Below are 26,947 nucleotides of genomic sequence, written 5' to 3'. Positions count from 1 at the left end.
TCTTCTTTCAACTACTACGTGGAGAGCGACAGCACAGCAATAACAGCGGTGGACCGACGACCGAAGGGATTGTTAACTGCATTCGCGACGTCTCCAGTTACAATGACAACCCGAAGGAAAGACTACTGTGGGTCACTGAACACAGAAGATGTGATTGTGTCGAACATTGATACTTTACTGCACATGAACAAAGTCTTCACTTTCATCGCTCAGTGCAATGATGCGCCAGAAAAAAAAAACTGATTTCTTCAAGTAAAGCAGCTTCGAAGTGAGTGAAACATTTTTATTTGAGAGTCTGCTTGTCTGCACATGCATCTACTGCCGAGGTACATCATTTTCATTTCTAGGTTTGTCCACTGGCTTATAACAGCAAGTTTTTCATTACAACGGTATTTCAAAATAACGAACGATTTTCAGTGCACCCGTGTGATTCTTTATATCAAGATTTGACTGTATCGTGTCCGATTGCACCACGCAGGTAATTTTCAGCCTAATTTTCTCGCAAACAAAAAGGTGCTTGTTAGAATAGAGTAAATGCCGTAATCAGACATTATGAGCTATGGTTATTGCTTGAAAACCTTGCTAGGGCAGTCCGAAAATAGGCGTTTTTGATGGGAGATGACATAAGTTCAACGCAATCACCATCGCCTAAGCTCTGCTGAAACTAGATACTGCCACTAAAGGGGTCGTTATTGGGGTCACCGTAGAGGTCAGGCATGTGCTTGCTGACTGGCCAAGTTCGAATTATCTGGTGGCGGCCAATTTCAGGATCAATAAAGCAAATGTTTGGGTCCATAGAAACGTGTGGCCACTGGCTGGAACCTTTGATCAGGATTGAATAAGCCAAAAAATCTAGTTAACCAGAGTCTATTCAACGGAAGCTTGTTATGTTGTGAATTCCATTGAATAGAGAACGCTGAAACAACATTTGGATGTATTTAATTTGTTGCAAGTTCAACTTTCGTCTTATCTAATATTGCGGCTTAATAATTGAAAAAAATCTGAAGACTTCAGCAATTCCTCTGCTGCTGAGCTCGCTTACCTGTAGGAGCAGCTGACTGTCACGGCAGATGCCACCATTTTCTCAAGAATAACTTCTTCTTTGTGATGCACACGTCATCCTTATCTATTACAGCATTGGTAACTGTTGTAGCATCCTAAAATACATGCACGTGCACTACTGCTCTCGGAGTCTGTGGGGAGGGCAAATACCAAGTGTGAATTTTCCTTTCCTCGACACCTGTTATGTCACTCTTATACAGTAGAATATAGTTAATTCGAACTCCAAAGGACCGGAAATTTATTTGAATAAAACGGAGTTCGAACTAAAGAGAACCCGTTTGAATAAAGCGCCTGATGTCAATTGTGTGGTACAGTGCACAAAAGCAACACCGTCGCCGGGCTCACAACATCTTCTATTGCCTCCACCAGCGTGTGACAACATGTGCTAGAAGAAGCTTTGTTTTGTATAAAATCCAACTGTATAAATCCAAGTATAAGATCCAATGAGATCGCACAGCATGTGCTGTGGGTGTGAGGGAGAGCTGAGAAAGATGGTGGCGTGATGCATGCCATCCTCGTGGGTGCCATGTTTGAAGTCATGCGATTAAACATGCGGGGAAGGGTTCTTTCCTGCTCTAACTTAAACTTTCAGCACAAATACCCAGACGGGACCACAAAAGGAAGATATGACACACACTGGTGCTGTGGGTCTTAGGTTTGCACTGTAAGTTTAAGTTCAGAATTATGTACCATCTAGGCCCAAATGACGTTTTACTGAATTTCCTGCTCTACCCTAGCTGTGGCTGTTGCACATAGCCGTCCATGCAGCTGAGTGCATACGCTGGCCACATGTCATATCTTCGAGGCAATGCGCTGCGAGTTATAATTCTAGTCGCTTCACATGTGCTGTCTTCGTTAAGTGTCGGACATGCGTTGCAGCTAGAGGCAGCCCAAAACGTTTACTCTCTGAGGCTGCCACTGATCATGCTAGAATTGGGACAGCGAATGTTCACGGTCGTCTAGTGAAATCCGTTCATGTTTGCCTGTGTGCAAGTGGCACCATGCTTGTTCATTTAATTCGTAAGCAAATGTATAATGCACTTCATATGGCCAATAAAACTATGAACCTTAGTTGTCTAATACTTTGCTATCATTATCAGTGCTTCGGCTTTTGTGCAAAACTTCAACTTTATTTTTCTCCTTATGCTCCTTTTAAGCTAGATGAGAAAGGAGGGTGCGCCCTTCATGCTTCTGTTCACTCTCAGCTCCACACATGCTTTTCCTCTACAAATTATCGGTGTGCAACGTTGTGACAGCTAGCGACAAATTGAACCTTCGCTTTTGGCTTGCGTACGTCTGAAAAGCGGTCTATGGGAGTGAGAAATTTTTTGTGTATGTTTCCGTTCAGCAGTTATTGAAGTTCAAATTCACACTTTCTTTTCCTATTCAAATACGGATGACATTGCCTGGACCAACAGAGCAGTTTGAAATATCCATCAGTTGTAACTTGAAGAGTCCCTGAAACGGTCTGTACAAAGTTTGGAGACACGTAGGGTAGAGCTACAGTAAAACATACGCACCACAATTTGGATGAAGTGTCTCATATTAAAAGAGCTATGAATTATTACAAGCTACCCTTCTCCCTAGCCATACTTTTTCTCCTCAACTCATCTGCCGAGCAATCAGCACTAAGCTTTGCCTTCACTGGCCCTGCATCGTGATGTGATGTCGTGTCGTCTACTTCCAGGATCTTGGGAGCCAGTGCGCAAAGCTTCCCCAACGTCACCGCTAGTCTCCTGGCTATCGATCCCCAGTGAGAGCTATGCGAACAGCCTGCATTGCGAGCATTTTGACAGATGGGCAGAGGCATAAATTAAAGCCCCTCCACACTACTACCACTGTGATGAAGTGGCTTTAGCGTAAACATGAATGGCCTGCATGGTGCAGCCACCCGGTGGCACGTCTTATTAATCGTTTCAGTCGGTATCATTGACTTTGATGAACCTTGTACCGATAGAGATCATGTGCCGTGGGAACGCTGGGCGCATCAGAGCATTGAACACGGCCGAGTCATTCAGAAAATGTATCAATATTCAAACAATCAAATAGTCGGGATATTGTATATTAGTTATTTGAGTCACGAATCAAATTATTCAAATATTTATATTTGATTCAAAATCGAGTATTTGCACACCCTTACTTTTTTTATAGAAACAAATTAACCAACATTCCAACTATTATGAAGATTTGTTCAGCGTAAGGTTGAAAAAATTATTGATAACACAACCTGGGTAGCCAATCTGATAGCTCGCCCAGCTGACGTCAATTGCACTATGTAGATTATAACCGGGCACCTGGAAATTCAGGGGAGCGGCGCCACTGCGATTGGTAGTGGTGCACATTTTTAAAACTTTACAAATTGGACGCTTTATGCGGAGCGCTTAAATGTGTCACTTAATGATCAGAAGCACCTTACCTAACGACTCATTGTGTTTGTACAACATTGTGAAAATCATGTAGGGTCCGTTTAAGGGATTTTAAATTATCGGGATTTCCCTGTAATTGACCATGATCACTGTGCATGCACGGCCTCATCGTTTTCTGGGTGCCAATGTACAACTTAGTTGCGTAGGAAACTGCCGCCGAATGTCCTGCTGCCACTCCTCATTTTCAATTGCCCGTGCCAAAACAGAGGCTATGATGCAATCTCCATGTCATCACCTTCACTGCTATCTGCAAATCAACCACTCGTCTCTCAACTCAGCGGCATTCCTCGAACTGCCCGCCTCGGCTCCATCTCCCGGCTTGTGGGTGGCGCCAGCCTCCCGGTGTCCTGATGTCACACCATGCGTCACAGAAGAGAGGTGCCATACTCCACGACAGGTGGCGCCACTGATTTTTTATTTGCATCATTTTTTTTTCACTTACGAAAGTTCTCTTCTCGCTTTGAATGATGAATTCGTAATTACACAAGCTTAATGTTTCAATCTAGCTCAACTTAATATTTTCCTTGGTCCTTAGTGTTCCTTTGATCAACATCACTGTCTCCCCGTGTTTTAACATTATTCCTATCATTTCCTATTCCATCACTTGTTGCGTAATCCTTGGCTTCTCAAGCTCCTCTGTCACAAGTTTCTGCCCCCAATGCAAAGACTTGCATATTTTGTACAATGCAGTGATTGTACACTTTACTGTTCTGAATAATGGCAAGCTCTCAGTCATGACTTGGAAGCTTCTGCCATATGCACACCGATCCATTTTTATTCCTTCTCATTCTTTTCCTTCCTTCTCATGATCTGAATCCCCTTTAATTAATTGGTCTAGACATATGCACTCTTGCACAGCTTCTAGTGGCTGACTACCACCCACCGTGGTGGCTTAGCGGCTATGTCGTTGCGCTGCCAAGCACGAGATCGTGGGATCAAATCCAGGCCACTGTGGCTGCATTTCGATGGGAGTGAAATGCGAAATCGCTTGCGTCCCATGCATTATGGGCATGGGTCAAAATTAATCTGTAGTCCCCACTACGGTGTGCCTTGTAATCAAATTGTGGTTTTGGCATGTGAAACCCTAGAATTTAATTTTTTTAACTCGAAACAAGGGCAACTTAGCAGCTCAAAAAGCGTGATTAAAGTATTTAAATAAGAGAAATTTATAATGAATTGCAGACGTGTCTCTCTCTCTATCCCTCTCTCTCTCTCTGCATTGAAATGCATCTCAGCTTTGTGTTGATTTAGAATTGGCAGTGGCAACACACTCATCAAATAGCAGCACCAGGAAGGTGGCGGGCATCTTGGAAAAAACAACACAGAACAAAAAAAAACAACATGCACCTCGAGAGGCCAGAAAGGGGGAGAAGCACTGGCAAAACGTGCAAACTGAAGTTTCAGATATACAATTAATGAACTGCGTATAGCAGGTGACTAGACGATACACTGCACAAAGGTGCAGCTTTTATGCAGATACTTTTCATATTTACAACCACAATAATTAATTGGAAGTGCACAAGTTCCAGCATAGAAGTAACTTTTGATAAAGAATAGAGTACCACACTAGGCAGCAGTCAAGGCAGTCTTAAGTTATCTGAAGCCATGTGGAACAACTTGTTTGGTTGCAACATTCTAGCGCACTGTTGGCTCACACGATATTCTTTTGTGACTCTCTGTGTTGGTGATAACGCCACATTGGTTTCTCAAGGCACAGAGTGAACATGCAAAAGTCCGCCACAAAAAGTACAGAGGCAAAGAAACAAGTACCGTGAAACAAGTACTGTGTTTGTTTTACTTGTTTCTTTGTCTCTGTCCTGTTCATAGCAGGATTTTGTAAGTTTACTCAAGGCACATTCCGGGTAGTATACAGTTACTTTAATCAGGCACATACTTCCCCCAGTGCATTTCACGGCTTCATTGACTGTTGGCTTAGACTGTATGTTTGTTACTAAATGTCAAGCCCCTAAAGGCACGGATATAGTCTGGCATTTCTAGCGTGCCAAGCAGCAGCTGGTGAACTTGGGTACGTCATGCCAGCAATACCAAGATCGCTGAAAATTTCGCGCCTTTATAGTTTAGTGCATTTAATGTGGCTTTCTGGAGCACTCCGATCAGCTGTTGTGGCAGCACATGTGCAAAAACACGCAGCAAGTGAGCATTTCTTCATTTGGCAAAGGTGCAAACTCAGTGCGCTTTCTTCAGTACACCTGAACTGTAGGCCAGCAGGCTGTCGTCCTACAGTTGCATCAGCTGTGTCAAAGCACACCAAAGACTGCCGGTCACGCTGATTCCGCCGTGACTGCACTGCACATGGCACGCGTTCGCATTGCGTCAGACTAGATTTGTGCCTTTAGTTTCCTTTATTGTTCTCGCTCACAAGCTTCTACTTTTCCTAGGACACCGTCTTGTATGCTTTGTCAATCTCTGTGACCCATATCATACAACAGTAGGAGGATGTTCAACATATTTTTAAACCTTTCCATAATTGCAACCCTACAACTGAGATTTCTGCTGTGTTGGAGTATGTTAGGAATCTGTGGATTCTTTACAATTGCCCACCAAGTGTGGTCATATATGTGATGACTAGCATTTACATTACAGTTCAGATTGCAAAGGTTTTACTAGCACCTCCGTGCTTGGTTTTAGGTATCTATGCAGCCTTGTCACCAGGTATTCATCACTGTAAACACGGCATTAGTCAGACTGTTTTATATCCTCTATATGACTCACGATGGGCTTTGTTACCACTTTACCATTCAGCCCCAGTGCTTCTTGACCGGTCGTCCAGCACATTCCTTTCTGTTCCACATTAGCTCTAGTGCTACCCTTTAAACATGAATCAGAACCAACTCACTCTCCCTACTACACATGCACTCAGATGTGACACAAAAGAAAGATAAGGAGAGCTGCTTATTTAAATGCAGGAAGGTTTGGCAGCACATTTGCCTGGATGCTATACTGCAAAGGAAGATGGTAGAGACCCAAAAGAAGGAAGTCAACACATAAGCTTTGCTACAGTGTATAGGCATGTTGCCTACAATTGCACTGCACACCAGCAAACTATAACTAATAACTACTAGCCTTCACAAAGCTTGGGCAAATACTTTCTTTGTGGTTTGATGGGCCTGATTATGCTGAGTAGTTTTGAAGGAAATTGGAAAAGTTGTGGGTAGTGTCGAAAAACTTGCAATGGTTCAAAGCCACTTGGTCTAAGGATATGCGCTTCATTTCGTTAGTGAGGTGCTCTATTTCGTAAGCCTCCTGTTCAAAATGTTTTGCCGGTTCAGAGATTTTAATATGTAATCACTGGTTGTTTGACGCTACGTTAGAAAATTATTTGTTCAGGAACATTTGTAGTCATTTACAGCCTCAAAGGGGGCTTGTAAATGTACTGTGGCAAACTGCGGTTGCTCAGTTCTCCTTCTTTGGTATGTGTATTATACCATAGTGGACAAAAATACCTATTTTGCATTTTGGGTCATCTTAAGCTGCTCAGAAATATTGGAATGTTAGCCTCCTACAGTAAACTCTGCCACATTTGTACCACATAGCCTATATCCATTGTCTACAAAAATTGTACATTCCAAGAATGTGTCACAGGAAGGCCATATGCATTGTATGTCGCACATTTCAACAAAGAAAGTCGAATGATAAGCAGACACGTTAACATAACATGCTTGGCATGCAACTGTATACTGGGATCCTATGTAGAATTTAAAAGACAAGGACAGACATTAGAACAACAACATACATCTTAAGCATGGTGTGGTGTCTTTCTTATGTCTGTCCTTCTTTGTAGCACTACATTTTTTTTTAGGATCCCAGTATGCGAGACCAACTAGCTTGTTTATGTCCCCTTGGTTTATGTCACCTCTGCATTTTGTAAGACATTATAGAAAAGAAGCAACTGATAGCATTTTAAATTTAGGTAATGAATTTTTTTACATAAAAACCACAATGGTGTTATAGTGGCCCAAAGAACCAAAGGAGATGAAGAACTGCTTTTACTGGGAATGGCAGTTGAAGAAAAACAATAAAACAAGGTTCAGTTGCTGTCAGTCTTGGAATGTCACCTTGGTGCAGTCTATGACAGAATAGAGACCGCAAGTATGTGGATAACGTTGACTATATCTCGAAGTTCACGGGATCAGCCATATTTTTCATTATGTGAGGTGGATCAAGACACTAAGCATGATTTGCCTGAAAGCATCACGGCTTCCCAACTGCACGAATACGTCGCTCGTCAAGCCAAGAAGACGCTGGAAGAGCTCGACCTTCAAACAACAGTGAAGCTGAGACTGAAGCACTCCGAGTTTCAAGGATAAATACATCATAATGCTGCCTGTGCAAATGCTAGCAAAGGTTGCTGGCAAGGGTAGAAATGCTCCAGCGTCAGCAGCAGCACACAGAGCGACAGCAGAAACTCATAGAGAACCTTCTTGCCTTCATCCAAGCTCAGCAAAGACCCAACAAGGAGATGGTAAAGCCTGATCCATTCAATGGGGAGAGCTCAGGCCCAGAAATTTGGATCAAGTTCTAGAAGCAAGCATGTGAGGACAACCCATGGCAAGAGCCCGGTGAGCGCATCAGGAACATGCATCTGTGTAAAATTTTATTGGAATGATGAAGTCTCTGTGGCTGAAGAGATGTGCGTGTTCCTGATCATCACGGATCGACTTATGTGCGAAAAACACGTCCGTCACTAATTCCCCGAACTTGTCTGTTTAGGTAACTATCTGTCGGCAACAACAAAATTTTCTGTTCCTTTCAAGCTGAAAGATGTTACACCGGTCAGGAGAAAGCCTTGCAACATGTCCCATGAGAAGAAACTTTGGGTGAAAAGCGAGAGTTAGATGCTGGCATGATACAGCCATCGGTGTCCACATTCGCCTTAGCGATTACGCTAGTTCCAAAAGAAGATGGATCTCTAAGGCTATGTACAGACTACTGAATCCTTAAACACCAAACAGACCTGTTCCCTTTCCCAACGCCACGGATAGACAGAATAATTGAGGAAACCGGAGATCACGAACACTTTTGCCATATAGACCTCCCTTTGACGTATGACTATAATCACTTACTACCTTTTGGGTAGAAGAACAGTGCTGCCTTGTTCCAAAAGATAATGAATTGTGTTTTGAAACCCTTTCTTGGAGTATTTTGTAACGACTATGCCGACGATGTCTTAGTCTGCTAGAAAGCGGATGCTTCACACGCTGAACATTTGACTGCTGTTTTGATGGCACTGAGCAAAGTTAAACTTAAAGTGAATTTTTAAAAGAGTGAGTTCTTCAAGGCAAAAATTACATTCCTTAGACGCCTTCGGGACCGATTTACTAAGAGCCCTAAGGAAGTGCCCATGGAACGTGTATGACAAATGAAGCCAGATAATGTACACGCGCTCAGTTTTCTTTTGGGTTGCTGAACATTTTAGAAACTTCATAAAGGGCTTCACATCATGAGTGAAGCCATTGAACAACATGCTTCAGAAGAACACAGATTTTATTTGAACTGATGAATGTGAAAAGGCGTACAACGATTTAGTATCAGCCATACCGTCAGACTCGGTCCTCATGCTGCCGGATTTCACTCTTCCCTTTGAACTTGCGACGGATGCTTCTAGCTTGAGCGCTGGAGCTGTTGGCTACTTTTCATATACATTTACGAAGGCAGAACAGAACTACAGCACAACAGAGGAGTCATTGGTGGTTGTGCTAGCTATTAGGTATTTTCGGTCTTGCCTCGAAGGCGCCAAATTCTAACTATTCACTGATCATCAGGTGCTTACCCATTTGCTAGATATTTCTCAACTGAAAGGAAGAGGTGTCCGCTGGATAAGTGAAATTCAGCAGTTTGATTTTGAGGTGGCACACAGAAGCGGACAAGAATTGTCAGATGCTGGTGCACTTTCTTGGCTTCCAGTTATCAGTAGCTGTGGGAACGAGTAAAGTGTGGACTTGCTCAGAATGTGGGAACGTACCGAGCAATTGATGCCCATAGGAGGAAAGTTTCATGTTCCTGCTACATTGGTACAAAAGATTCTTGAGCTATACCACTACAGCCCAGAGTCAGGAGAGCACGATGGTTCTTGGCAGGCCTACTGCAAATTGAGAAGATTTACATGGGCTGGAATGAAGAAGGATATTGGTGATTACGTCAGCTCCTGCCATGAGTGTCAACTCAACAAGGCCAAGTTTAAGCAGAAAATGGACAGTATGATATTTCCACTTCATGAAATAATAATAATAATAATAATAATAATAATAATTGGGGTTTTACGTGCCAAAACCACTTTCTGATTATGAGGCACGCCGTAGTGGAGGACTCCGGAAATTTTGACCACCTGGGGACTTCATGCAAACGTGCCATTTGAAAGAGTTGATGTTGACTTCGCCGAACTAAAGAAATATGCGAAGGTGTGAAGAAAACAGGGTTTTCTAGTGTGCAGTGACGAATGCTCAAAGATCGTAGCTGCCAAGTCGGGAAGGGAGAATGTACAAACTGTCATAGCGCTACTGAACAGAGACGTGTTTCAGGGGTTGAAAATGCATAGTGTCTGACAATGGGTCTGCATTCAAGGGCCGGTCACTTGCACAGTGTGCACAAGAAAGAAACATCACTCTGAAGTTTCAGCCAACGGGCTCGCAGAACAGGTCATACGGGACATAAAACAATGTGTAAGTATGTACCCATGATTCCCAGGAGGGTGGAAGTGTTGTCTGCAAGCAGCAGTGTCACATTACATCAGATCTCATACAAGTGCTTTGAGATGCAGTCCTCAATATGCAACCTTCGGCGAGCCAGCATACCTGCCTGCAGACGACATACTGGGTATCAAAGCTTTGAGGACACAAAGGAAACTGTAGAGAAACAAACAAAACATAAGGAAGCACTTAAGCGAGCATTTGACAAGCTCCATAACAACAATATTCCCACTATTACTTTAGGCAATTCGATTTTAATACGGAAGGCTATGGCAGCCCTAACACAAGACTTGTGGGACCATTTAAAGTGATGAGAACGGCTACAAAAGACGGAATACTCAAGACCATTGGCTACATCACAGAAGATAGTGTCATGTAAATAGCATCTATCAGCGATGAGGTCTCTTATATCCAGTGGAGGGACAAAACAAAGCCAAGGAGTGTGTAGTGACCCAAAGAAGATGAAGAACTGCTTCTACTGGGAAAGGCAGTTTAAGAAGGAGAATAAAACAAGGCTCTTTCGCTGTCAGTCTTGGAATGCTACAACCGTTAAACCTCAATGTAACAGAAGTCGGTAAAATTGGCAGTTTGCTTTGTTATCTTGAAATTTCGTTGCATTGACAGTTGCTGATAGATATTTTTTACATGGAAGGGGCCACAGAAGTTTTCTGAAAAATTATCAGGCAATCGGAAAATGCATATTTGAATGAGAAAGAATTTTGCTTTGTTGAATTTGTGAGTTGGCGACAAAAGGTACGGTCTCGTGCTGTGTTGATGATATCTTCACATCAATGGTACGAAGTGAAGCTAGCCATGCTTTCGCATCTGCTATGCCCCCGTGCCTGTCAGTGTCACCCGCAATAGGTGACAGTACCGTGAAAAGTGCCGGCAGCGAGGAGTGAATGCTTTGTCGGCCTCTCGCTCCAACGCATCTCTGAAACTTGAGATTATGCAACCTCCAGTAGTAAGCACGCAGGAAGACAGCGCGCATGATGCCACGCCATCTTCGCATGCCCACTCATTGCACATACAGCAGATTACCTGTGAAATGGGGCTCACAGGCTGCGTATGCACTCAGCTGTGCTAACCTACGCACCCCTACGGCTGCCCTAGAAAAGGAGACACACGCAAGCTGCTGTATGTGTGTGTTACCCTGCTCCCCATACCACTGACTCCCAGTGCCTAGTGCTTGCTCGCGAGGAAGTGGCGAGAAAGAATGTTCGACATTTGCTGCCATGGCTGTGAGTGGTAGCATTGGCTGACACTCCTAGGGCTAGATCCTTGTACACATGCACAAATACGCAAGGAAGTGTATTGGAAAATGGCAAGAGCATTACACGGCTAGTGCTAAGACGTGCGTTCTGATTTGCCTGTGGCAGGTCTTCTTTTTTTTTAATGCTCATTCTTTTATGGAAAAAGTGCTACTAAAATGGAGAGTTAGCAAGAACACAGGACAAAGGGCTACTAGCAAATGGAAAAAATTTATTTAGGAAAGGTGTTTTATATACAGAATTACTTTACGTTACCACGAAGCCATTAGTAGCCAAGAAACTTGGGCCCGGGATTACACTTCTGGCAAATAGTGACTCTCATATTGCAGTTTCGGATAAAGAGGGCTTTTTCTGTGATTTTGCCAGAAACAATGTTTATAGAGAAAGCAAAAGCTCCTATTAAGAAGAATTTTCAGGAGGTTGAGGAGAAGGTTACCATTGTAAAACAATGGGCTGTTATATTATTGGCTGATTTAAACTTGTGCCATTTATCTTCCAAAGTGAAGAACGAAAAGAGCCTTGTGTTGCAGACGTTCTTTATCATAAAGCTTCAGAAGCCAGAGATGCTGTTCCGAACTATTGTCTCGGAAATGGGGTCATGGCCTCACTTGGTCTCTGGTTTTCTGCAGAAGCATTTGGAATCACTTAACCTTTTTTTTTTATATGTTTATAGATCCCAATTCTATGAAAGTCGTAAACTATCTCAGAACCGATAGTGTGGGAGTTTGTGCTGCCTTCAGGATTGATGTCGCTGACTTTTACTATTACATTCCTCATGATCCCTTGCTACAAAGTGTAAAAGAGTGCGTCATAGACAACAATGATGAAGTTGCCTTTCGTAATGTCAGTGGGGTGTCTGTTGAAGGATTTTTGGAGTTGCTGGCACTGTAACTCAGGTCCACATTTGTAGGGTGGGAAGAAGGGGCATACGTCCACAACGACGGAATATGTATCTGGTCTCGTGTTGCCCTGGTCCTTTGCAATACATTTCTGAGGAAAGTGGATAGAGCTAGTGAAACGTAATTGGATGGCATGGATCTAAAGTTCAGATTTGTGGATTGTTACCTCATTTTGGTGAAAGATAGTCCTGGTAGCAACATTCTTGTGAATCTATTGAAGACCTTTAGGGAAAAAATTGGAAGACGCTTAAGCTTCGCCTTCAAGAGTGGAACGCGATAGCGTTATCACACCCCGTTCGTACCGCCTACTCAAACGATCTAAGCAAGCCAAACTTCGCGATCGGCACGGGCAGCCGGGCCGCGATGCGCCATGAAGGCAGACGCGATCATGGGGCGAGTGGCGCGCCACGTGTCGGGACAACGCCGTACATTGCGAGGAGGGGGTCTTCTGTGTTTGCCGCAAGATGGCTCTGCGTGTGCGCAGAGCGCAGGAGAAATGTAGCGGAAACGTACTTCGCTACTAGTGAAACTGCGACTTCTGTAATTTAAATGGTCATAATTACTGATATACACCGCAGTATAACTTTCTACGGCGTGTTTCTAAGGCAACACCGCATTCACTAGAGGTGATTTTGTCCCACTTTGAGCGATCGAACTCGTGGCTGAGTGGTAGCGTCTCCGTCTCACACTCCGGAGACCCTGGTTCGATTCCCACCAGCCCATCTTGCAAGATGTTTTTTTTATTTATGAAGTGCCTTCTGGGATTTATCGCTCACGGCCAACGCCACCGACGCCGACGACACCGGCTTTTCTGCGACACGAGCTCCTTAACGCTGTCGCGTTAAAAGCATTCGACCTTGAGGGTACCTCTGATCTACCTAACGAAAATCAAATTATCAATCAAATCAAATTAAGTTTTTAAATTTGCAAATTAAGTTCCAGCCCATTCACACTTGCTGGATGTACCACCCTAGATCAGCCAAACCTTTGTTGAGCTATAAATCGGCGCATTCCAAGTTAGTAAAGAACTGCATAGCGACGTCCTACGTAAAATCGACCCTGACAGAATCCTTCGAGCATTTGGTGGAACAAAGCATTTCCACCCAGATAGACTGCTTAAGAAGAGCTGGTTTTCCAGATGAGTGCACCTGGTTGGCTTGCGAAAAGAACCACCAAGAAATAAAAATGGCAAAGAGCAAAACACGGGGTGAGGGTGGTGAGGTCGAGTCTAGGGTAAGAAAGATAGTGGTTTTTCCATACCTGCACAACACTTCACATCACTTGAGTAAAGTAGCATCCAGGTATAGTGTATGTGTAGGGTTCTCAGCCCAAAACAAATTGGGAAAGACATGCCCAGCAGTGCAAAGGTTGATCACAAAAGAAAAAAGCGGAACCAAGGATGGGTGCAGCATCAATCATGGCAAAAATTTTTTCCATGCAAAAAAATGTGTATACAGTATTCCTCTCAGATGTGTAAAGGAATACGTCAGCTAGATGGGCCGATGCCTGAACATTTGCCTTTGAGATTTCGTTGAAAAGAACACCGTACTTGCATTTAGCAAGGACGGTGTTCACCATTTGCTGGTGAACACCATTTGAACACCAGCAAATGGTGTTCCCATTTGCTGGAGAACACCATTTGCTGGAGTGCATTTAGCAATGCACTACAGCGAATGCACATGCAAACCGAAATTCAGTGACACGATTATCATTGGTACGCATGCAAAGCGATCCTTAAGAGAGATCGTTGAAGCCTGTGACATTAAGAAGGGTGGGAATAACTGTGTCAGCCAGCCGTCAATTCTGCCTTCGAGCTCGGAGGTTGCTTTTTTGGATAAAAAATGACGGGGGCCTTTGTGTCTTAGATTTCAAGACATTTAAAGACGTGTCTTGGTTGTGATTGAAGGCACTCATGTTTGTCTTGATCTCTCACATTGAATTCTTGTTTTCAACGATAGTGGCTTCGCGGTGACATACATTCATTCTGTATATAAGAACAGCTTTCTTAAATTAAATTTTTCCAATTTTTAATAGTGTTTTGTCCTTTGTTCTTGCTACGTCTCTGTTTTAGTAGTGCTTTTTCTATTATAAACGTTTACCAACACGCCTAACTGACACCTACTCATTTTTTTTTGTTGCTTTATTATTTCTAAATTTTAATTAAACACTGCTTTCATTGTCCGTTGACTTTACCTGATTGTGGCTTACAAAAATTGGGTTTCCTCGGTTACCCTTCTTGTCATTTGGCATGGAAAGGGCACCGAAAACACAGACATGAAAAGAATACCATAAGAAGCCAACAAACACTGACACCAAGGACAACATAGGGGAAATTACTTGTGCTTAATAAATGAAATAAAGAAACGATAAATTAATGGAAATTAAAGTGGATGAAAAAACAACTTGCCGCAGGTGGGAACCGAACCCACAACCTTCGCATTTCGCATTTTGTGGGTTCGGTTCCCACCTGCAGCAAGTTGTTTTTTCATCCACTTTAATTTCCATTAATTTATGGTTTCTTTATTTCATTTATTAAGCTCAAGTAATTTCCCCTATGTTGTCCTTGGTGTCAGTGTTCGTTGGCTTCTTATGATATGACTAATAAATATCGGGCCCCTCGGTTAACCCCCTTTCTTCTCGTTTAAGACAGGAAAAGAAGTAACACCCATGAGCAGGGTGATACAGGGTGTCCCACATAATTTGAACCAAGAATTTAAAATGAAAGGCGCATCGGAAGCAAATTGAACCAAACGCATATTATTCGCAATAGCCTATAGTAACTCGGACAGTTTTTTGTTTTCCCCATAACTCGCTCATGACTGCATCGTGACTGGCGACGAGGAAGCGGCAGGGTGTTCTTTATATCATTGGCAGTGCTCGGCCAGCAGCATGCATTTTCTTAGTCATCCGAGGGGAGCCAACCTTGTTCACCAAACGCACACTTGAGAGCAGTAGGATACCACTGTGCAAGCACTCCGTCACATGGTTTTTTTCATATTTCATGGGCTTTCTTTGCAACTCGGGGGAAAAAAGGGCTACGTGAGACGTAAAGGAGACAACTCGATTGGTGGTTTCTGAAGGTGCTCTACAAATCTGCGTATCATACTTGGGGTCCTCAGCCAATAATTGAAAAGTTGGGTAAGAAAACTTAACTAATTAGTGAATTATGGGGAAAACAAAATTGTCTGAGTTACTATAGGCTATTGCGAATAGTATGCATTCGGTTCAATTCACTTCCAATGTGCCTTCCCTTTTTAAATTCTTGGCTCAAGTTATGTGGGACACCCCGTATATCAACTGAGCACTTATTCTGATGTGATAGTTATAGCACAGAAAAGAAAGTACCACATGCATGGGTCCTTAGTACCAACACGCATCTGTTATTTCAGCGTCAACATAATACGACACAACATTGAAATAATTCATAACGAGACTTTCATTTTCACTAACACAGCAAGCATGCCACCTGTAGTTTTTGGCACTGAAGACATAGCTAAACATATTATTTAGTGAAAAGGCAGTTTAAAAGAAATGAAGTCACTAATCTGTCATTACTTTTTATGGCTATGCATAAGAGAGTTTGGCCAACATTAGTCTTAAATACGGTAATACAGTCTTGACATATCACTGCCCGCATCACTATGAGCAAACTTCAGGAAGCCTGCACAGTTTTGTACTCGTAATTATTCGTGGATGGAAGCAAATAACCTGTGGCTTCACATTTTCCTCTGCTACTGGCATTGTCTGTACTTTTTTTCAAATGTTTCCACTGGTGACGTATTGAATGCATAATTTTCATCAACTGTTGTTTTTTCCCGAAAGATGTAGTCACGCTTCAATTGTACGACCATAGCTGATGTCGCTGCTCATTGGTTTGGAACTGTATTTCAGCATCGCCTACGCGACCATGTGAATTGACCTTGGTTTCACTGCTAAGCCTGAGGGTTTGAGATTGAATCTCTACCACGGCAGCCGCATTTTGATGGGGGGCAACATGTAAAACTGCCTGTGTACCGTGCATTGGGTGGATGTTAAAAAACCCCAGGTGGTCAAAATTAATCTGGAGTCCCCCACTAAGACGTGCCTCATAATCGTATTGTGGGTTTGGCACGTAAAACCTGACAATTTAATAAAATGTGATGGCACTTCCACAAAGCCCGACTTTCTACCCTACTCTCATCGACAGCACACTAGAAAAGTGCTATTTTCTCAACTTCAACTTTGTTATATTTTTTTCCCATGCGGTAAAGAAATGCATGAGGTCATGGGGAAAAGGAAAACTACCATATTTGCATGATCCTACCGTGCCCCCGATTGTAACGCGCAGTTTTGTTAGTGCCCAAATGTAAAAAATATTAACTTGGTGCTGATTTTAACGCACACATCAAGTAATGAAACCTAAGCCCGCCTACCATGTTGAAACAATTTTATGAATGACAGATGAATCTTAGTGGCTAGTTGCTATCGGAGTCTGATGACACCTCGCTTTCACTTTCTACCGTCCATAGAAAGTCATCTTCAGTCCCATCTATTGCATTAGAAATGCCACATGTACAGCAAACTGCAAATGACGACCACAAGCCAAAGCAAAAGAAAAATGATGTCCGTTTGTTGGCCGTCTAGCTAGCTACCTTGCATTGAGCTTTATTTTTAGTAAGAATCAGATTCATTTTTGATTTTGAGTATTGTTAGTTACGATTGTAATGCGCGTGCAAATTTAAACACACTTTTTATTCAAAAAGGGTTTGCGTTAGAATTAGACATTTGCACTGGCAGGCAGCAAGTGAGCGGCATTTCACCTGCTCCTCACCACTGAGTGTATGAGTGTGCTAGGCACAGGGCCCTCCTAAATGGTTACAGTTTTGATATTATGCTAGAGTCACTTTTGGCACACTCATTCAGCACAGTTGTCTCACTTAGGTCACACATAAATGAGGCTACCAGGCTCGTCTGAATTAACTAGCAGTGAAATGGCTCCAAGCGAACAAATGTCTGTTAATGTGTACAGGGGATTAAAAAGAAGTGCAGGTACCCGAGCGTGCGATGTGAGAGCATTGCCATGCTTTCTTAACCGGCAATTCCAAAAGGTTACACACCAGTGTGGCCAATCCCTTGGGCTACAATACTGCTCGCATGCACAGCTTTCAAGGCCTGCTGCTGGCAGAGCGTGACAGGCAGAGAACACTGGTGATTGAGTTTCTAAAACCACTGCAGTGCACAGGCTACTTTCAAAAGTTTCAAGATGGTGAAGAAGCGATAGATTGTACTAAGTGTCTCTTGCTTGTCTTGTCATTGACACTGAAATGGGCTCACTAAAACTTACACCATGAGTAGTGTACGTCCTGGTATTTATATTCTTTCACATCAAATAGTGCATGTATGTGTTCAAATTTGGGTTTTTCATGCAAGTAATGTGCACCCATTGAATAGTGCAGTACAATGAGTATAATTGGGCTATCTGCCGCAAACAATATTTGAAAAGTCTTTTCACATTAAAAGAAGGCACCTGGTATAGAGAATGCAATGAAAACATGGTAAAACAAACCGGAACAACCGGAATATTTTTGCAATAGGTGTGGTATCATGTGCTAGATAATTAGCCGCCTTCAATGCGACGCAGTGATAGGAAAGACATGCCGACAGAGCTGCCCCTAGTACTTCTACTATTGTTAATCCTTCAAAAACCTTGTGTTCACATTACTCCTAGTATGAACCCAAGTTTGTGCAGGGGGCTCACATAAACATTACTTACAGTGTTCGGCCTTATAGGCGGCCAACTGAACCCTTCAAAACCAGGTCTGTTGTTAGTACACCAGTGCATTTGGCCGATGTAAGCATGTCCACAATGTGTGTGAATGATTTGCAGTAACAAGCATTGTGTGAACTTATTTATTTGAAAAAGGATTAAGCAGAGCAATACAGAAAATGCATACATAGGAACTATGCAATATCTTTCAAATTTTATATATACCGCTATCCCAATCTACCGGCACATTGCAGGAGCAGGTGCAGTATAGAACAACTTTAAACAGAACAACGAAGTAACAGTCAACATCATTGGGCATTTCCTTTGCATGCAACACAGTGTGATAGAAAATTCACAGAACAATGAAATTGACAATGAACATGGTTAATGCATAATGTAATTACCTTACAAAAAGAGAATTTGCAAGAACATACAGTAAAGTTAACAATGAACATGGTTTAGGAACTTTGCACACAAATTCATCACACGGCAATTTTTGCAATGAGCCATGTTAGCTACTCCAAACTGCAACTTTAAATGGCAAAAAAGAAAATTTAAAACAGTTTAAAAAAGCATAAGCAGTTTGATATTCAGTGGGTGAGTGCCACATGTAGCTCTGGTTGAAGGCCTCGCTAAGCTTCCACAAGATGAAGCGCCAACAGAGACAGCACACTAAGAAAGAACAAAGACAGGGCAAAGTGCAGGACAAAGACAGGAGTGCATTGTCCTGTCTTTGTCCTTAGTGTGCTGTCTCTGTGGGCGCTTCATCTTGTGAAAGCTATGAACCAACTAGCCCCACAACATGTTCTACTGCCTCACTGTACAAATTGGTGTTCAGCATTAATATGACCATTAACAATCTTGTAATGGGTGAAAATGCACTCAAGCATGCGCTAGCATCTGAGCATGGCAAGCAATAGATTTTGTTCATAAAATTACCACTTATTCATTTCTGTTAAACATAACATTATCCAATAAAATAAGGTGAACATGCATAAAATACATTTATAAAAATAGAGATAACAATACTACTGAAGCAGAGATCATGCTTGAATGCAAAAGAAAAGATACGCATTAAGCAGACACAAAATGCAAAACACATCTTGGCAACCAGAAGTAGCGCCTCAATGAAAATGAGGAAAAAGTTGCTAGCACTACTTGCAAGTGTACACTAATAAAGTTAAATGTACGAACCAGCAATGATGCCACCAAAAATTAACAATGAATCTGCACAGCATGGCAGTCAAATGGAAAATACATCAAGTTGTAGTGGAACATTTGTAAACCCAATAATTTTTTCAGGACCAGAGGAGGACATTCCTCGGAAGTTGGACTACATGGAGTTTGTTTGCCATGCTCCTTCTGAGTACTACAAGGCCCGCAAGTCGCCGTACCCTCTGCAAAATCCTCCAGGTCCCGAATGTGGTTTCATATGGACTAGGATCGGCCCTCAGATCAGGCCCATTCCCACCCAGGAGGAAGTGTTTGGAACAGTGTAGGTGAACTTTTGTGACTGGCGTGTTTGGCTGTGTTGCTGGAGACATGAGCAAGATGTTAGATCTGACTGAACAGTGTTTCATGCTTTGTTTTGTTTTGTGTTTTTTTTTTCCTGTGCCCAGTGCTTAAGTGAACGACATTATGCTCGAGTGTATTGTATCAAATTTCTGTCTGAGATGTTCTTTTGTGTGTAGATGTAACTGCATTGAACGAGAAAGCCACAGTGGAGTTGCGACATGACGAGCGTGTTATGGTGTAATAGGGTGCAAACGGATATGAAGTAATAACAAGAAAAATCATCCTGCTGTTACTTCGTATCATTTCTCGTCCTTTTACGCCATGACAAATAGTATAAACCAACTAGCCCAGCAACAAGTAGCGACTCATAACAAGCTTAGTTGCAGTGCCATTAGTAGGAACTTTGCATTGTTTAGTGCATATTACTCCTGAAGTCACAGGAGGAAAAAAAATAACAAAGTGGGAAAAAAAACTGCACATCAGCATACATATTCGCAACTTTCACACACCAGTGTGTCCTTGAAAATAGCAACTTAATTACTGCCCTCTGGGATATGGGCAGCTTATAAATTTTCAGGCAAAGAAAGAAGTGCCAGCAAATTGCCTATAAATGGCATTCTAAATTATGTGGGACATATGGAATTATGTGGAAGAAAACAGATTTTGGTTTGGTTAGTGCAAAAAGAAAGTTGTAAGTCGAATGAGTCGGGAAGAAAACTTCACACAACTGCTATTTGCAGTCCACTTCATGTAAAAGGATGCATCATGTGAGGTCGGCCTTCAAAATGCTAATCGCATTATTCCAGCATCTGAAATGTGCAGAAAGTACAATTCCACAAACACCAAATCTCCAGCAGTCACTGCATCCCTGCATTTTTGTCACTTCAGCCCAGATTTTATCTGTGTGCGTGAGAACCTGTGTACTCCTTTCAAAAGCAGAAAAACAGGAAAGAATTGAAAAGAGAAGCCATACTTCTTTTTGATCACTTTCTAGAGCTCAGTTCTTATGCACTCGTTCCTGCGGCGAGTGTCGGCATTGTCCTACAGTGTAACTGAGCAAACGAGCACAGTGAAAGATGAGAGCAAACGCGGAGCACGGTGGTGGATGAAAAAAGTTGGCAGGGTCGAGGAGGCGCAAGGAGAAAAATGGAGAGGAGGGTGCAGTGGAACCATTAGGCGAAAAGTGGAAAAGGGTATGGCGAAAGCATGAGAAGAAAAAGCGTGGTGCGGTGACGACGGCTAGAGATAGTGACAAAGTATTGTGTGTCATCTAGGAGGTTTTTCAGCGGCAGCTGCTGTGAATCGCGCGCATACATCACCCACACGCTAACTCTCACAATCTCCAGATTAGCAAGGCAGTTGCACCTCACTTCGCTCAGTTTCCCATGTGCCACATGGGACAGATTGTCTGTGTCAGCCAATATATCGTTAAATGAAAACATATACCGCTGCGCTCAGATTTTGCATTAGGGAGTATTGTAATCGTTCGTGAGTTTTTTTACCTTCCACGAGTATTTTACTGCTAGCCAACCTCTTGTTGGAGTCTCCTGCTGGTTCCCCAAGGGAATGCAACACGGCACATCATCTGCAGTTGGTGTGCTGCGGAGTCGCTCTTCCCATTTGGCCATAAAATGCAAAACCCAATTCTTTGTTTACCATATTTAGCCTTGTAAGGCCTGTCTTCGTGTAATCCCCACTGTGTAACACAAAAATTTGGGAGAAAAAGTTTCACTAAGCGTCAAACGCATGGTGGTTGAATTGCGCAAGCTGCTAATAGATAGTACTAGTCCCTGTTCCTTGGCATTAGCGTCATCATCACTGTAGGCTGCCGGATCATGAAGCATAGGTCCAATGCACCTCAACAGTACTGCCTGTGCTGCAGTGCTTTGTTCTGCTGCATTGTGCCTTCTGGCTCGTTCCACTGGTGACAGTAAGTAGGCACCTGACTGCATATACTGCAGCCTTCAAGCTCCAGGTGATTGCATGGATAGAATATAGCAGATGCGTGGCTGAGTGGAAGTTTGAAGTGGACAAAAAATGTATGCGTCGCTGGTGGCCTCAGAAAGAACTCGCCACTACCAACCAAACCGGAAGAAATTTTGGGGTAAACAGTGCAAGTTCCCAAGATTTGAGGAAGAAGTTGGGCTTTATGTAGCAGTCTTGAGTGCAATTCGAAGCTTAACAGCCATAAGCCTGCCTCATGTAAACTCTGTCATAAATCTGGCAGTTTCACGCTGTGGGTGAGGCATTGACAGTGGCGTCAAGGTTTAGCATTGTGGTTGAACTCCTTGGATAGTATTCTAACCATATGTGAGTGCAACATGTTGGCCTGAGGCAGGAAGAATGTAACTTTTGTTGGGAAGAGGGAACAGCACACTGGCAGCTGCCAGGTATCTCGCAATGTTGGCATGATGAAGAGCACCGCCACTCAAGTTGCAGGCATCGCACCTCGATGGTGCACGAGGTGAGACTGATGAAAAACCATCAGTGTTAGTCGGTGCTCAGTGAATCATTAGATATTGTCATCTTGACGTTTACTGCGCGTTTTGCTCAGACCCGTGCATACGTATAGCGGCTCGGCAAGACTGCTAGTGTGCTTGTAGTTCTGCATGCGCACGCTGCCAGTGCCGTTCTTCTCTAGAATGTGCACCTTGGGGCAGTGGCACAGTTGGCTTGATGTCCGTCGTGCTGTATAGCCACCACACCACCTTTACGTTGTGAAAGTTGCGAATACTGTGGCCTGTACCTCATGCAAAGGCCTTCTCTATGGTGCCAAACCTGATGTGAAAGGTTATCCCCCCTGCTTTCTGTCAAAATCTGCTATGTAATTGTTGGTGTTGTATGCACCCAGGCCATTTGGTGAGGAAGAGTTAAATGAGTATTTTGGAAATTGTAGAAACTCTACCTGCTACTTCTTACAACTAAAAGGATACACTTTGCAAGTGTAAGATTAGGAAGATATTTTGTTGAACTGGGTGTCATAGCGACATAATGACAGAGAGCAAAATCTGATGATGTTGAGTGGAAGTAAGGTACCATGTTGATTTTGTTAAAAAATAAGTTGGAGAGTGCTGCATGCATTTCTTCTGGCTGGACTTGTGTACAACAGCTGCACATTCGTGGGAACAGAATGAGCCATTGTGTCAGGATCATAGGTCGGCATACTCGTTTGCCAGTACACTGACTCATACTTGCTGCACTCTCATTTCACAGGCATGAGATAGAGCATTAGGGAGCGACAAACGGTGTGAGTGGATGCAAGTATGAATGGGAGTGAGTTCCAGTTAAAGTGAGTGTCAGTGATGGTGAGTTTGAGTGTGAGTATGAACGTGACTGACTCAACGAGTGGGAGTAGGCATTACTGTGTATATGAGTGAGTGTCAGTAAGTGTGATTGTAAGCGACTATGAATGTGTGCACATGAGTATGAGTGAGTATCTTATTCTGCCAACCTATGATCACAAAGTCATGATACATCCACTTCTTGGATACCAGAACAGAAAATGGTTCATAGTAACAAGTACAATAATAAATTATTTAATGCTTGCCAGTAATTTTTCTTCCCTTTAGAGAATTTGGACCATTTCATCTGCTGTTGTCACACTGCAGAATTGCATGTCCAGAAATTTTGTGAAGTGTTGACCATTTGTATTTTCTGCTTTCACATCATCATCTCATGCCTTTTATGCATATTGCCTTTCTTGTTGTTGCCATTCCTTATGTCCGGTATCGTGTTGTTTTAATCTGAGAGCATTACTTGGCTCGTTGTGCAACACCACTGTCATCAGAAAGCCGTAGCAGAAAAATGGCGCACAGGTGACGTCATCTTCATCTAACTAAAAGAAAAAGTGGGGGTGGAGGATTCCGTCCTTTGCCCCACCACCACTACTGCCAACCACTGCACCAGCGTTTCATTGTGCCACTGTTGCAATAGGCGACAGTGATGAATATCTTCGAGGCTGTGCACATGGTTGGGCTCTGTCTGGTGAGCAATTCACTAGACAGGGTGTGATGGGAGTAGTGCCACTGTCGGCACTATGGAGTCTTCATCATTTGAAGTTGAATCACTCACATCTACATCATTAGGCGAGACTCTCCCGGGGGAACGCACAAAATAGGTAGTAGAGACACCTGGGAGACCCTGCTGCGCAGCTCGGACTCTGAGCTCCAGCTCCGGCTCGTCCAACTGGCTGAAGAGGCTGCTGGGACCCAAGACCTCCTAGCCTGCATCTGAGGCGGCGGCACTTGCCCCCTGACCTACGTGTCGGGGGGTGGGTAGATCACCTTATCTGTTGGACAATAAAGTTTATTCTATCTATCTATCAGGTGAGACAGCAAAGCCTGGCTGGAGGCACCAGTTCACTGCCAACAAAGTACGAGACCATCACAACACAGTGAAATGTGCAAAGTGAGCTACTGCAGTGAAACAATGTTCCCCACCCAAGTCCCCGGCAACGCGAATGGCAGAGTGAGTGTCTGTGGCACACTCGGCAACAAGTAATGCTCTCGCATTTATGCATCTTGAGAATTGCTCAGCTGCCCCCATAGTTTTAATGCATAAGTGTTCTGGCCTCGCAACGGTGACTTACTGTCAAAAATCTGTAATAGAATTTGCATCACTGCTTGGGCATCATTGTTTATTTGTGCCGTATTATCGAGATGAAATTAAGTTACCTCATTGTGTTCTTGTAGTTGATATCGTGAATGTAGCTTTTGCATTGGCCTGCAATAGTTCTTCAATCAACTATAATCCTGACCTTTTTGCCCCCACCAGATTGGAGCACAGTGCCATAATGGCAATGCAACAATTTGGCTTGAGCTCACTTGTCAGGATGCGTTTTTACTGGCATTACGAAGTCTGCTTTGTAGCATCGTGCTGTGGTTAGATGGGAAACAAAAAATTTCACGCAAGTTTATTTGGTCAAAACAAGCCTTACAAGTTGCCTGCAATTGGTCACATGCATGCACACTGTCACGACTTGAAGATTTAGGAAAAGCATGCACTAATTATTATTACACAATTTGATCTTGCTTTTATGCTGCATAAAATATCCTACATTGTTGCAAATGTAAGTTGTTGCAATCGTTACTTTTTGTTTGTGAGTGCGCTTAGTGAGAATTCTGCTGTGACATTTTAGTCTTATAAGTGACGTCCACATTGCACAGCCCCTCTCTCCTCCCCCACTAAGCGATGACTCCCTTACAGTAATAAAAAACAACAAACTTAACGTCTGAAGGAGGGAAGAGACACATGTAGGAACGACTACACTGTGCTACAGCGTGTGAGCATAATATTTTTATTAAGCACTGTCCAACTTCAAAACCTGGAGGTAGTCAGGTAATGCAGAATCTCCGTAATTCGAACTTTGCAGGATGGCATGTTTAAACATGCCATAGCCTCAGCATTTAACTGAAAGGAAAGGTGAGGTTCTGAATGTTTTCTTTAAAAGAAAAGTAAGACAACTTCGTGGCCTAGGGAAGCCATATGCTGAATTTCTCGTTTTCAAACCTTACGGCATCTTTGGCTGGTCCTTTCGTAATGCTCTCACGGACAGGGTTGTCTTCAACTGGTCAAAAGAGAGTGCGCACCTTGCATTCGGCTGGTTCCCTTTGATGATGCTCCTTCCACATCAAGTGCTCCCCCACAACAGCATGTGAGGGCCAGTTTTCCCTCTACACAATTGTTTGAAATTTTATCGTCAACTGAAATAAAAGTGTGAAAGGCATGGATAGTCACGAGCCAACTCGAAAACAACCATTAGTAGCAGCTAATCAGAGCAGTGATGCAAGACAGAGGATGCCAAAGGCAACCGGTGATGTCATGGGTGCCATTTTTTGGACTCCATGTATTCTTTTGGTGACAAACATCTGTACTGTTCTCTTTGTCTTCAGTTTAGCTGGCTTGCCATGTCATGGCTTTTATAGGCATTGATCTCTTCTTAAACAGGCATTGTGTTCTGTGGCCACAACTAGGTTATGTGTCCTATATTTTTTGGGCTGACAGTTCACTTGCAATCATCTGTTCAATTTTGAAACATACTGTGTGTTCTGACTCTTTGGCTGTAATGAAATAGTGAACAATAAAAGGTAGCAACCAACACTGCATGTGTCTGTCTGCAACAACCAGTTTCTTACTTCAGCTGCAAAGTGACACAAGTGAGTGGCCTCTTCTTTTTATTCTTTGTCGTTCTCAACATGTGGAATTCATGGATTCAAATACAAGGTTAGAGATGTTGCAAAGAAAGGAGGGGTGTGCAAATATAAAATTTCTAATATTGAAAGCACACATCGCCTCAGAAGACACTCTAAAAACAGGCAACGCTCGATTATCGTTTACATCCTTCAAAATTAAAGAATCTGTTTTTTTCTACAGGTCCAAAATTTAAACGTACCGACTACAGTGTAGGTGAAGCCTTTTCGCACTGTGTTCAAAACTGCCGAAAACACCTTGTCACTTTTCCTAGGGCAAAGTCTGTGTCTTTCTTCCTTGTGGTTTAAAGCTTTGCATATTTGTCCAAAACATTACGTTTTTGATGAAACTTCAGAATCTGTAAAAGAAATATCTAAACAATCAACTCATCCTTGCCACTCATCGCGCTATCCCCCGCCTTCTTCTCGTGCAAAGGTTTCCCTATCGATAATCTATACTAACATTTGCAGCTTCCTGCTGAAGTGCAATATTGTATCAAACTTTATAACTTCGTCTGGCAGCAGTGTACTTACATTAACTGAAACGTGGTTGCACAACGATATCACTGACTCGGAGGTTCTGTTTGAGCTGCCCAATTTTCAACTTTTTCACGCAGATCGCAAAGATTCTCACGGGGGAGGAGTTCTAATTGCAGTCAGCGAGCAGTTGTCCTGTTCTGCCATTAATGTTGCATCAGACTTGGAAATGTAGTGGGTTATTATTTGGTGCGTGTTACAGGCCACCTCACACTAGTCACAACTTTTCCTGCAAGCTTCACAATTTTCTAAATCAACTAGTTTCAAAGCACCTTAAAGCACACATCCTACTATTTGAGGATTCCAATTACCCCAATATTGACTAGAGTAATCAACCTCAGCGCATAGTTGCTCAAGAAGAGCTGAAAGACTTCATTGATGTTTGCCTTAATTTTAACTGGACCCAACTTGTATCTGAACCGACGCACATTTCAGGGGAAGCAGCTAACACTGCTGACCTCATACTGACCACTCATCTTGACAGCCTGAAATACATTATATGCCTCTGAAAAATCAGCGACCATAAAGTAATCGATGCCAATTTCCACTTCTCACCTGTATTAAACTGAACTTCCCAGAAAACTATTAGGCTATAC

General features: G+C 42.9%; 1 protein-coding gene across 1 annotated transcript in view; it reads left to right on the top strand.

Moving 5' to 3' along the window:
* Nucleotides 1–25,723, top strand: part of LOC142583392 (GATA zinc finger domain-containing protein 1) — a 48,643-nt gene extending 22,920 nt beyond the window's left edge. The window contains exon 4 of the mRNA XM_075693837.1: nt 19,414–25,723. Coding sequence (XP_075549952.1) covers nt 19,414–19,610 — 197 coding nt within the window. The 3' untranslated portion in view covers nt 19,611–25,723. The remainder of the gene's footprint in view (nt 1–19,413) is intronic.
* The last annotated feature ends 1,224 nt before the right edge of the window (nt 25,724–26,947 follow it).

The sequence above is a fragment of the Dermacentor variabilis genome, chromosome 5 (genome assembly GCF_050947875.1).
Source record: "Dermacentor variabilis isolate Ectoservices chromosome 5, ASM5094787v1, whole genome shotgun sequence".
Lineage (NCBI taxonomy): Eukaryota > Metazoa > Arthropoda > Arachnida > Ixodida > Ixodidae > Dermacentor > Dermacentor variabilis.
The sequence above is the reverse complement of the archived record's forward strand: the minus strand, read 5'-3'. Positions and strand labels throughout refer to the sequence as shown.